Source organism: Rattus rattus, chromosome 15, assembly GCF_011064425.1.
Source record: "Rattus rattus isolate New Zealand chromosome 15, Rrattus_CSIRO_v1, whole genome shotgun sequence".
Taxonomy (NCBI): domain Eukaryota; kingdom Metazoa; phylum Chordata; class Mammalia; order Rodentia; family Muridae; genus Rattus; species Rattus rattus.
The window spans coordinates 40,773,940-40,787,189 of record NC_046168.1 but is presented as its reverse complement, the minus strand read 5'-3'; the positions used below and the strand labels follow the sequence as shown (position 1 = coordinate 40,787,189).

The 13,250-nt window shown below is 40.9% G+C and overlaps 1 protein-coding gene across 2 annotated transcripts in view; it reads right to left on the bottom strand.

Moving 5' to 3' along the window:
* Pggt1b (protein geranylgeranyltransferase type I subunit beta) overlaps positions 1-10,902 on the bottom strand; it is a 43,391-nt gene extending 32,489 nt beyond the window's left edge. The window contains exons 1-3 of one of the 2 annotated variants that reach the window (XM_032885347.1): positions 10,762-10,866; positions 9,374-9,448; positions 5,882-6,000 (exon numbers count right to left, since the gene is read on the bottom strand). In XM_032885347.1, coding sequence (XP_032741238.1) covers positions 5,882-5,963 — 82 coding nt within the window. In that variant the 5' untranslated portion in view covers positions 5,964-6,000; positions 9,374-9,448; positions 10,762-10,866. Of the gene's footprint in view, positions 1-5,881; positions 6,001-9,373; positions 9,449-10,761 lie in introns of both variants that reach the window. The other variant, XM_032885346.1, reaches the window with a different exon arrangement.
* Between the last annotated feature and the right edge of the window lie 2,348 nt (positions 10,903-13,250).

The following is a 13,250-nucleotide window of genomic DNA, read 5'->3' as shown; positions in this document are numbered from 1 at the left end:
TTGAGTATAATTCCCTCCTTAGAAAGTTCTTTGTTGGGGACTGGTTCTAATGCTTTGATTTAATTGAGAATGTGTGTGTCCAAATAGTGAAGTTCTTTGTTCCCAATTGGTTTTTGATCGGTCAGTAAAGATGCCAGTGGCCAACAGCTGGAAGAGGCAGGACCCTTCTATTTCTATGGGCTAGGGAAAGGAACAGAGGACTCGTCATGAAGTGGTGGGAGACGGACATAGGAGCTGCAGGAAAGAATGCCAACCAGCCATGTGAGAATTCGGGTGGGTGGCCACTGGCTACTTCCCTGATTAGCCTGGGATAGAAGGGAAAGGTTTAGGAGTACCCAGACTTTGAGGCAGCCAAAGCATTTTAAAATTACTTGACATGTGTGTTTGTCTTTCATTCTGGAATCCAGGAACCAAAGCAGTGTAGCCCAAACTCACTGCTACAGTTCTTCAGCCCCAATTACTTAGGACAATTCAGTAAGACATTTTACATACAGTTTGACTTCAAAGAAAATGCTTCAGAGTAAAATATCACTTCCTTAGAGACAAAGTGGCCTCATGTCTGCTTCTAAGGTTAGTTAGGTTAAATTCATAACCTTCCTGAGAAGCAGCAGAAGAAACTGATGCTCAAAAATACTGAATCATTAGGAGACTTTAGCATGGACACAAATAACCAAACTCACCAAAGGCATGACCCCTTTCTTTCTAAGACTTGTGTTCTACATGCAAGTAACAAACTATCTGAGTTGTTTTCCCTATCTACCTACGTAGGTGTACCTACTACTTACCTACCTACCTATCATCCATCTATCCATCCATCCATCCATCCATCTATCTGAGATAGTCTCATGTAACTCAGATTGGTAGCCAAAGCCTTGAGCTCCAGCTTCTCCTGTCTCTTCCTCCCAAGAGATAAGATCACAGGCACATTACGAGCATGCCCAACTGAAATTTACTCCACTTCCTAACTGGAATAGTAACATCATGCCAGAAGAATGTTACAGGGTTCTCATAAAGGATAAAGGGCATATTCAGGTTATAACTTAGCAGTGACCATGGCTTATAAACAGCGACTATTTAAAACTGGCCAATTAAAATATCAAAAGCGGGGTTGGGGATTTAGCCCAGTGGTAGAGCGCTTGCCTAGCAAGCGCAAGGCCCTGGGTTCGGTCCCCAGCTCCAAAAAAAAGAAAAGGGAAAAAAAAAATATATCAAAAGCAAAACAAGAGGAAACAAAAAGCCCTGCACCTTTTTTTTTTTTTTTTTCAAATTTTTAAAGAAAAACTTCTTCAAAGTAAAGTGTCCTCTCTTTCCCATATAGGAGAACGCAGTGTCACCATGAAAGTCTACTTAGTGTTCAGAGGCAGTCACAGCATATGGAACACAATGTAGTATTCCTTCCTTCTTTTGAACGGCTTGTGGACTGTGAAGCTAGATCAATGTAAACAACAGCATCAAAGGAAGATCCTATTTCTCATGGAATGTTTAGTACTTTAATCCTAGGGCCTGAAAAAGATGGTTTATCAGCCAGACACTTAGTACCAATCTTTTAAAAATGATGTTCCTTAAGAGAACAATATTTACCATTTTTAAGTTCATTGGGCATTCTTTTCTAGTTCCTGTCAAGTCTGTTTTCTACTCAAAATTCCTTTGTAATTCTAGAAACTTACACATTTCATCATATTCAAGTATAATTGCAATTCTCTCCAAATTAATCCCTGCAAGTGTATGCCAGGTGAAGGTGACACATTACTCAAGAGCACCACCTAGCATTCAGACTTAGATCAGCAGAACAAGCGAAAAGTCCCTTGCATACAGACTGCCCACTAGAATCAGCTGTACATAGAATCTGACAAGACATAGAAACACTCTGGGTCCTATCTCAAGCTTACATGAAAACCGTGACTGTGAAGCCTAGATAATCGTATTTTAACTTAAAAAACTTTTGCTTGGTGATTGGGTAATACCTCACTTTAAAGGTTATGGTTTTGCTATTAAGTTCAAAATAAAGACCAATTATATGCCAAGCAATTTAAGACAGTACATTTAGATAGTCGTAATACAATGTTAGACAGGTGAGATGGCTCACTGGGTAAAGGCAGGCAAGGCTCATGACCTAAGTTCAATCCCCAGAATCTATATAAAGTAGGAAGAGAGAATCCATTCCAAGAAGTTGTCCTCTGACCTCCATACAAGTGCTGTGGCATGCACGCGCGCACACACACACACACACACACACACACGCACGCACGCACGCACGCACGCACGCACACTTACCACCCAAGCTTACAAAGTATTTATAAAAGGTTTAATGAGAACTTAAAAAAAACTTTAGCTAGATGTTGTAGTGCACAGTTGTAACCCCAGTTCTTCAGAGTCTGAGGCAGGGGAATCATAAGTTTGTGTTAAACCTGGGATATATAGAACAAACTAAACAGCAAAAATGACTATTTTTCTATTATTTGTTTATATTTCAAATGTTGTCCCCCTTCCCCATCTGTCCTCCACCAACCCTACTACCACATCTCTCCTCCCTTTGCCTCTAAGAGGGTGCTCCCCCACCTCACCCCTCTAGCATCCCCCTTCTCTAGCATCAAACCCCACAGGTTCAAGCGCCTTCCCTCCCACTGATGCCAGATAACGTAATCCTCTGCTACATTCACTTAGTCCCTGGGAACTGAGGGGTCTTGGTTAACTCAAACTGTTGCTCTTCCTATGGGATTGCAGTCCTCTTCAGTTCCTTCAGTCCTTCCCCTACCTCTTCAACGGGGGTCCCTGGGCTCAGTCCAATGGTTGGCTGTGAGTAACTGCATCTTAGTCAGGGTCTGGCAGAGCCTCTCAGCACAGCCATACCAGGCTCCTGCCTGCAAGCACATCTTGGCATCAGCAATATAGGACTCACTTTAATAAAGCAAGTTGCTTTTCATAGGAATGTGTATATTTCCCCTCTTTTAAGAGATAACTATATTATGAAATGTAAACCCATTCTAAATCTTAGGTAGGCACACATAACACAGCAAAAGGTAATGCTTAGGCCAGAGCACCGCTGTCACTGTGCACTCAGGCAGCTAGTACAATTCAAAACCTGAATTAGTTGTTGTTTGGTTTCCACTTTAAAAGTTAGGTTTCTGCACAAAGCAGACAGAATTCCAGTGAGAAATTTGGAAATTTTATTTTGAAATGTGCACTTTTATGAATATAGAACTAATTCGTCACACGTCTCAAAAAATACAAGGCTTTCTTATTACAAGGATGCATTGTGCCAAATTCCATGTTTAAAGATGCCAGGAAAGACCCAAAGAAACTGAAAGCTGGATAGTCAGGCTAGGGATGTAGATCATGGAGAGCATCTACCTACCATGCTCTGGGCCTCTCGGTCCAATCCACAGCTCCACAAAACAAACAAATGTACGTGTGAAACAAAACCAAATCATAGCTAGGAAGTGTTTTTATGTGCACTTTCAAATTTTCGAAGATAAGCTTTAGAACAAGACTGAGACCAATTAAAGAGATGGCAGATAGAGGACTTTCTCAAAAGACTGGAGACTTAGAACTGTTCTTTGCCACTAATGATTGTTGGAGTCCAACAGACAGAGAACTGGGGATGGGCTGAAGAGCTAGATCACCAAGTTTTTCAAAGTGATGCTCTGTCTACTATGCCTGAAAGAACAGCCAACCAATGAGCAGTCAAACTTGAGACCCATCTCATGGGCAAGCACCAATCCCTAACACTATTAATGATATTCTGTTACGCTTGCAGACAGGACCAAGTTGCTCTCTGAGAGGCTCCACCAAGCAACTGACTCAGATAGATACAGACACCCACAGCCAAACAATGGATAAAACTTGGGGACTCATGGAAGACTAGGAAGGATTGCAGCCCCAAAGGGAATAGGAACTCCATAGGGAGACCAACAGAGTCAACTAACCTGGACCCTTGGGGCTCTAAGAATCTGAACCACCAACCAAAGAACCTGGATCTAGGCCTCTGTGTATTTATATAGCAGATGTGCAGCTTGGTCTTCATGTGGGTCCTGAACAACTGGAATGAGGCTATCCCAAAAAGTGTTGCCTGTCCATAGGATATGGTCTTCTAGCTGGGCTGCCTTGTCTGGCCTCAATGAAATGATGTGCCTAGCCTTGCAGAGACTTGATGTGACAGAATGGGGGGATACCCAGAGGAGTCCCACCCGCTCAGAGAAAATGGGGAAGGGATGGGGAAGGATTGTGGGAGGGGGTGACCAGGAGGAGGACAGCGAGTGGAATGTAAAGTGAATAAGTAAAAAACAAAACAAAACAAACAAATAAAAAACATTAAATTAAGAAAAAAGGAGAAAATATCTACTTAGAAAGAAACCAGTAAGTATGTCTTACCCTCTTAGTTAGGGTTTTACTACTGTGAACATACACCATCATCAAGGTAAAATGTTGTCTTATAGAGAACAGCATTTAATTGGGTGGCTTATAGGTTCAGAGGTTCAGTCCATTATCATCATGGCAGAAAGCATGGCAGCATCCAGGCAGGCATGGTGCTGGAGAAGCTGAGAGTTCTGCATCTTGTTCCAAAGGCAAGCAAGAAGACTGTAGCTAGGAGGACGGCCTCAAAGACCATCCCCACAAAGACATACTTCTTCCAACAAGGCCACACCTCCTAATAGTGCCACTTACTCCCTGGGCAAAGCATACTAAAACCACCATACCCTCTCACTAATCCATCTTCTTACTGATGTTACACACTACCCAACCTGGTCTGTTATATGTTCTAAGCAAACACCAATTCATTTACTGTCATGATAAGCCTCAGTTACAGCATTTACTGCCCTGAACTAAGAGGAAAAAGAAAACTCTATCTAGTGCCTCCTAGTGGAGAGCTTTTGGGGCCACTTAGCAGGAATTTGACACTGGGCCAGGACAAAGTAGGCCTACTTCAGGCAGGAATTTGACATTGGACCAGGACAGGGAAGTAAGTTCAGGGAGGAATCTGATTTTAGGCTAAAACAAAGAAGTAGGCTTCAGGCAAGAATGACTTTGGGCTAGGACAGGGAAGTAGGCTCAGATATCTTGTTCATCCTGATAGGCCCTTAGAAAAAGTGGTCTTGGGACTTTGTTTATTGCCTTGCTTGTTCCTTGACTATTTGTGGTATCTCCTATCTCTGTTCCATCTACTTCCACAAAGACTTTTTATATATCCTTTCAAGGGCCTTCTCTATACATTTAAATTACAATTTAACTATTAACAGTTAAACTTGTCTGTTTTATTTGCTTATTTGCTTTTAAGATCAGATGAAAGAGTCCCACTAATTTCCTAAGCCGGTCCAGAACTCCTGTCCTCTAGCAACCTTCCTGCCTTAAGGTCCTAAGTTACTGGAACTGTCAGTGCACACCACCATGCTGACCCTATACATTTTCAATTTATCATGTACCCATATATGTAACTTTAATTTTTTCAAATCTGATTTTTAATGATGGTTCTTAAACACTTTAACCTCCTTTGTAGCCCACCACCACCAGAAGTAGTGGAAAAGAAAGGATACTGGGAAAGTAGACATGTTTTAGAAAGAATTTTGGAGCAACTCCGCCTGTGTTGTCTGGAAATTAGCAGTTCAGTTCACAGATTAGGAGACAGCTCGATCTACTCACAAACACCTTACAGATACACCAGCAGTCCAACTTCCCATAATTCTAATTGTTTTCTCAAGACAGATTAAAGCCGATACTAGTTACGTGTTATATCTGGACAGAAAGGGATCCTGAATTACAAGAAAAATAAGGATATGCAAAGTTTGCTCTGAGTATGAATAAATACTATGATTTGCTAATCCCATGCATGTCATGCCAAAAACAGCTAAACATACTAAAAATAAAATGCTAAAAACTCACTCACTGTCTTCTGTGGGAAGAACCTGCAAGGAATAAATCCACTCTATTATATCGTCTTTGTTCACCACATCCAAGGAGTCCAACATATCCAGCCCAGAGAGTGCAAAAAATGCAATTGTCAGCCTAAGAGGAGAGAAAGGGAAAATGTCACCTGAACTATCAAGCCAATGAACCATTTTCTGGCCTAAACCCAAAACAAAATAAAACAAAACACCAAAGGAAAAACCACCACCAACAGCAAAATAAAACCAACCGATACTCTTCATTCTATTTTTAAAATAATATAAATGCCATCCCCCACCTTGACAAATATGGAAACAAAACAAATCAAACCTCACAATGTATTCTTAGTAACTGAACAATACCAGTCAAACCCTTGTTTTAATTTTTTTAAGAAAGAAACTTTTAGAATCATGAACCCTTCTCAACTGTGGGGTACAGGAATCCACTGAAGCTTGCATGTGAGCAACTTGAAGGCTAAAAGTAGGTTTTACGTGTTTGTTGTATGTTCATGTCTGTCTGACACACCACTAGATTTATTTTTTTATTTTTAATTAGAGGTGTAAGAATGGAGTGGTTTGAGGAGAATTCTGGGTGAGAATCGTGAGAATACTCCAAGAAAAGAAGGTAAGAGTTTGACCTCAGTTCCTTCTAAACCACAGAACTCTTGGATTATGTTTTCCTGCCTTTCCCAGGTGCAGTGGATAGGAGTTTACTTCAGATCATTCATTACAACTAGCTATTATTTGTTTACATGCCTCTATAGAAAAACTTGTTTCTGCCACTCGCAGCTTAGCTTGCCCATCATGTGCAGTTTGCCTTTGTAATTGTGGACACTTTATTCATGTGACTCCTCTTAACCCTCAGAGTCTAATCTGTCTACTGCTCAGAATAAAGTTGACTATTGCATGAGACTTTAGTCTGCCTCAATTATCAGCTCCATTCTCCTAGGTCCTACCACCAGCAAGAGTGTAAACCATGGGTATGTGTGTGCCCGAGTATGTGGGTTTGTACACAGGAGTTCAAGTCCCTGGAGAGAAAGGCCAGAGTTATCAGATTCTGTAAAGGTGGAATTGTAGGCAGTCTGTAAGTGAACCACTGTGGGTGCTGGCAACTGAACTTTGGTCCTTGCAAGAATAATACACTCTTACCAATGGGGCTATCTCTCCAGCGCCATCCAGTTCTTCCTGTAGCTGCTTGTTTAACATTCTAGAAGAATGCAACCTGATTATGCATAGTCTTACCTAAGGCTACACAAAGATGTCTTCATTGTTGAAGACACTTGACAGTCCCAGGCAGAAGTGGTTATTCAGGGAAGGAGCAAAACAAGGGTTCAATGCCTAGGAACCTACTCAGCTCACACAGGGCAGTGTTTCCAAACCACAGTCAGATCATCACTCACTACTACACCCTCACAGCACACTACTCATCTGTCTCATATCAGTATAACCAAATTCCATCACTGTCAAAAAAATGGTCTTTGAAGATTTTTTCTGTTAATTAAAAAATGCAATAAGAAATATTCAAGTTAATAAAAAAAATAATGCAATTTTTTGGTGAAACAGTAAATAATATACTTACTTTCACGAGGTCAGTGCCATTTGAAAATGAAAAATCATTTATTCTGTGAACACAAAAACTACAACTGTCATGTCAGAGGGGTAAGAGATAGTTTATTCTGGAGCCAAACATGAGCGATCATGGCCCAGGAATATAGATTTAGGTTAACCTACATTCTATATTTCAATGTAGTTAGAGTTTGATGAAGTTTTTATAGTAACTGAACAAAGAAAGCCATAAATCACTTTTCAAATAGAAAATCTCTGCCATAGGCTCCTTCCTTACTTTCTGACACTCCTGGCCTTTTTGCCAGTGGAAGTTTGTTAATACATTTCAAACAGTTTTTATCTATTTAACAAGGATGCTAGGTCAGACACAGAGGCATGGAATGGCTATTAAGAAGATAGCCCAAGATAAATTGCAATTTGGCTCCAACCTCTCCACACCACAGAAGTTCTAATCCTTAGCCAGCCTTGGAGCAGTTTCAGTGGAAGGTTTAGTTCCTTCCAGGAACTCGGCTTCACACTTTGGTTCACAAGTCCTCATTAGCACAGCAGAAACAGAAATGGTATCATTTTACAGAAGCACTGAACAAGAAAATGTTACTGGGTGTCTAAATATACCAACCAACTTTAGCCCAAGAGTTACGGGTTTTGGCCAGTGTGGTTGCATGTATCAGGAATTCCAGTACTCAAGAGGAAGAAGCAAGAAGCCTGTGTGCTGGAGGCCACCACACACTATCCAGCGAGACCCTGAAATAAATAACTTGGCTGCTTTTTGTCTGTAAGAAGAATACAAACAACTTAAAATCAATTATGAACTACAAAAAGCAAACTCATAACCAAAGTGAAATACAGATTTAATCAAGAAGAAGAAAAAACCACTGAAAATCCAATATATTGTTAGGTCAGATCTTTTAAATGACATTATTAATGGGCCTCAAGAAAACTAAAAAATTATTTTAAAAAGTTCTATAGGAGGGCCTGGACCTCCTCTTGCATAGGACCTTAGTTCAGTTCCCAGCACCCACATCGGGCAGCTCTCAACCACATGTAACTCCAGCTCCAGGGGCTCTCATACCCATGTCTGGCCTCCACAGACACGTGAACACACACACGTGCGCACACATACACACACGTACACGCGTGCACACACACAGGTGTGCACACACACGCACAGGCACACACACAGAGACATAAATAATAAATGTTTAAAAATTCCATACAAGTGTAGCTCACTAGACATAAGGTGAAGACAGCAGCTCTCAGCAGTGCAGTGAGAGGTTACTGCACACTAATACACATACATACAATACGTGGTGGACAGTATGTCTAAACCGCAGTTATTTAATGATTTATGAGTTCAGACAATTTTACTGTTAGTTATGAGCAGAAATTATATATCGTTTAGTGCTGACATGCACCCCTCTTAATTTTACAAATATACACAATAAGATTTTGAAAATGCAATTATAATTCTTTACTGATGGCTAGGTTAAATATCTCTTCACTGTATTAATGGTGCAAATTTTGGACTTTTTTTTTAATGTTGGAATTAATCCATGGCCTGCAGCATGCTAGGAAGTTGCTCTACCACTAAGCCACATTCCTATCTCTGGAATTAGTAACTTGAAGTCTAGGCATGTAATATATGAAGTACAGCAACTCATGCTGGCCAATCAGTATCTGTGGATACAGGGAAAAAAATAAACAATATTTCACTGTTTCTCTTAAAGAATCTGTTCATCTTGGAGCTGCTGAGATGGCTCACTGGCTGCTCTTCTAAAGAATTGGTTTTCAAATCCCAGCACCCACACAGTGGTTCACAACCGATTCCAGGCCTTCTTCTGGCATCCATGGGCACCCAGTACAATGCTCATACACATAAAATAAATTTAAATGCTTTAAAAAAGGTATGTTCATCCTCTAAGGCTCACCTCACATTGCTTGACAAGGCTTGTTAATGCCTTGTATATGGCAGCTGCCACCACAGGTTCTAGTGCAATGCTGTCCTGTAAGACATAGTGAGAGATGACGCAAACATTGGGAAACAACAGCCAGTGGCTACAATGTCATGGAGAACTGAAGTGTGTAGGCCATTGTAAAAGAACTGAATTTTAAATCAGATCTAATTAATTCAGATTGACAACAGCCAAATATGGCTACTGCCACTCAACTAAAAAAAAAGGCAGCTCCAGTGTTATATAAAAGACAGAAAGTTATTAAACAAGCCAAGAACTACAGGTAGTTGGGTGGTAGTCAAGAAAGGCTTCTCTAGAGAAATCTGAATTACAGTATATATCATTGCTATTTACTTCAGAAACTCTACATTAATAGCAAAGAACTCAAAGTGCTAGCCTGCCTTGTTTAGCTCCATTTCCACACCTACCACAGTTAAGTATTTCTTGATCTCATTTGGAGAAGTCATCTATAAAAATCCCCAAACTGAACCAGTCATGAAGTGTTCAAAATATACTGTAAGTTCCTAGTTCAGAAAACGTAGAGGATGCCAGCACAAAACCAATGGGTACTGGATGTGGTGCCTTGTGTCTTTAATCCCAGCACTTGGGAGGCAGAGGCAAGTGGTTCACAATGAGCCTGGTCTACAGCGAGTTCCAGGCTACTGTGCGATCTTGTCTGAAATAAAATAATACCTATGTTTCTCATCATCCGACCTTAGGTAGCTCTGCTGCCAGGCTCCAAAACATAGCAGTGCACAGCAACCCTTGGTTTTCTCAGTTATACTTCCGTAACAGTTCCTTATCCTTTGTTTGATGTCAAACATTTGCCCATTCCAGCCTTAGGATGCTTCAGGCAACACCGAAACTTTTAATCCTACCATGAGATTTACAATTCCTCCTAAGTAAACTTCTAATCATATCTTAGGGGTTCCCTTGCCTTTTAATTAAGAGTTAATTAAGGGGGGAGGTCAGAGCAGGAGTGATGAGGGCCAAACACTTAATATTTTGCTTTTGTAAACATTAAGTGACCCACAGGATGTTAAGAGAGTGGGAAAGGGACACTCACACAAAATGGTTGGGAAGTGAAAAGAGGCGGAACCGGGAGATTCCAAAAGTCCTGGGCTAGGAGTGCCATACACCTCCCAGGGCACTAGGAGTGGGTGCCGGCAGCCAGGGGAGATACAGAGGGAGGCCGGGACCGAGGAAGTGCAGAGTGGAGGGGACCCGGAGGCCTAGGACAAGTCAGGGATCGGGGTTAAGGCCCGGCAGCAGTGCAACCCGGCAGGTCCGGGCTGTCCAGCCGATCCGCGGCGCGCATCGGGAAGGCCGCCATCGCCAGCCCCGCCGCCGCAGCGACTAATTACCTGCTCGTCTCCAGCGAAGAATACCGCTCCGGCAAGACCTGGAGGCAGCGCTGGAAGAACCGCACGTGTCGGTCCCGCAGGAAATCCAGCCGTTCTCCTTCTCCGCTCCCCGCCAGTCTGTCATCCTCCGTGGCCGCCATGCTGTCCCGGAAACGACCCCACCACGATCCGGAAGCAGTTGGCGGGAGTGAAGTCAACTCTAGTCGATTTTTCACAGGCGCTAGGTTGGAGACTGGAGCCTGCCTGAGACCGAGGTAACCGTGGGAGACTTCATCCTGTCGACCCCGGAAACCTTAGTGGAGCATTTCGTCTCTCCTCTCCCTAGGTTGGATAGTCTTTTTTACTCAGTACCGAAGTTTTCCATTCTTACGTCTCGTAAAATCAGTTCGTAAATACCTTCCATAAGATTTTGTTTTTAGAAGTATCTTTGTATGTATGACTGTCCGGGAACTCTGTAGACCAGGCTGCGATCAAACTCAAGAGATCTACCTGCATCTTCCTCCTAAGTGCTGGGATTCAAGGCATGCGTCTCTCAGCCTGGCACGTATGATTTTTTTTGTGTATGTTTGTTAAAACTTCAGAGTGAAACCCATTTCTTCTTGTGCTAACCAAAACATTTTAAATCCTGGCCCTAAACAATTTAAGAGTGTGAGATCTGAAAAGTTTAATTTTGCAAAGACACATTTTTGGAGGGACACACTTTTAAGTTGAATGAATAGAGAAGCTAAACATACAGTTAGAAATTGGAGACAAACGTTTCACTAGAGGTTTATCAACATTTTGAAGATTCAGACATTTTTATAAATATCTTTAGAATATCTGAAATTATTTCAAAATGCATGCACAGAGGTCCTCATTTTACAACGTGTTGACCTATGCTGAGTACTAAGTATGGTGCTTTTAAAGTGACAATGTCAAATTGGCAGGCAGCAGTTCAGTTGATTGGGAAGACCCTTGACTGAGAAGACCCATCAAAGACCATAGCATTGTATGGCAGAGCTCAAGAATAATTAGGATTAAGAAAGCTCAGGCAATAGGACCAGAAAATAAAGCTATCCAAGCAGAATTTATGAAAATCAAACAAAACAAAAGATTCAAAAAAATACAAGTAGACAATATATGTAAAAAGTGTTTGCTTAATCAGGATTAATTTTTGCTTAAAAAATAAAATCATTGATTGTATAAAGGGAACTAGACAATTTAAGAACTACTATACTTTATTCCCTCACTGTTGATAGTTTAGAAATACTGATATAGATTTCCTCTTAATAAGTATAACAAAATAGTGAATTTGAATTATGTTTACAAATACACAGACATTCAATTATGGGTTGACTCCCCCCACCCCAGGGCCAGACTATAAAATGTTAGGCTTTATGGATCAGATAGCCTGTCACAACTATTCAGGCCTCCAGTTGCAATTCCACTATAATGCATAATTAGCTATAGACAATATATAACCAATGGGCAAGGTTGTTTTGACGAAACTTTATTCATATAGAAATAGATTTTAAATTGCCTTGGTCATATATTATCCCCTTTAAGTTCACAAGGCACTCATGAGGAAGGATTCCATCAAAGATTAGGCCTACACTACACTTTAAAAACCAACTAAATCTTGGTGTACTTTAACTGTAGAAATCAATTTCTCTACAAAAACAAAAGCAACTGTGGGGTGCAGGTTATACTTTTTAAACTCAGCACCTAAAGACCTGAGTGACTTTTTGGTGCTACAGCAGCAGCACAAGCCATGGCACCTGAATTCAAATCCTAGGGACCAAGATAAAGGTGACAGAACTACCTACACCAAGTTGTCCTTTAATATTCCCACAGCATATTGTGGCACATGTGTGCCTGCCCCTAGAGATATGACACTTGCGCGCGCACACACACACACAAATACACACACACACACACACACACACACACACACGCACACACAAATAATAATGAAATAATGAAGGCTGGAAATAAAGATCGTGGAGGATGTAGCTGCCATACTTAGGACCCTAGGTTCAATCTAAACTCCAGCACCAAAGAAGTCAAGTAGGATGCCTAGCTTTGACACAGACCACTGAAGCACATTTGTGCACAATTCAAAGCAACCCAAGTAAAGTTTACTTCCCTGCATCTTACAGATGTTCTGTTCTGTTGAATTCTTTCATTTTGCATCTCAGTTATTAAAAAGAAGAAATAAGTAACTAATACTTCCTCATTGTGCACCAATAACTATACAATTAAAGTTTACTTTCCAAATTTTGGGATCTAATTACTTATGCAACTATTAACTAGTAATTTTGGGGTCATTCTCAAGTTATAATTAAAGACATTTAAAGATTAAATTTGTAATAAGTAAATGTCTTATATCTTATGTATAAAGTACTTACTTGTGAATTGAAACCTTTTAAAGTTAGGATGACATAAAACACTTTATATAAAAAGCTGACTTGGGTTGGGGATTTAACTCAGTGGTAGAGCGCTTGCCTAGG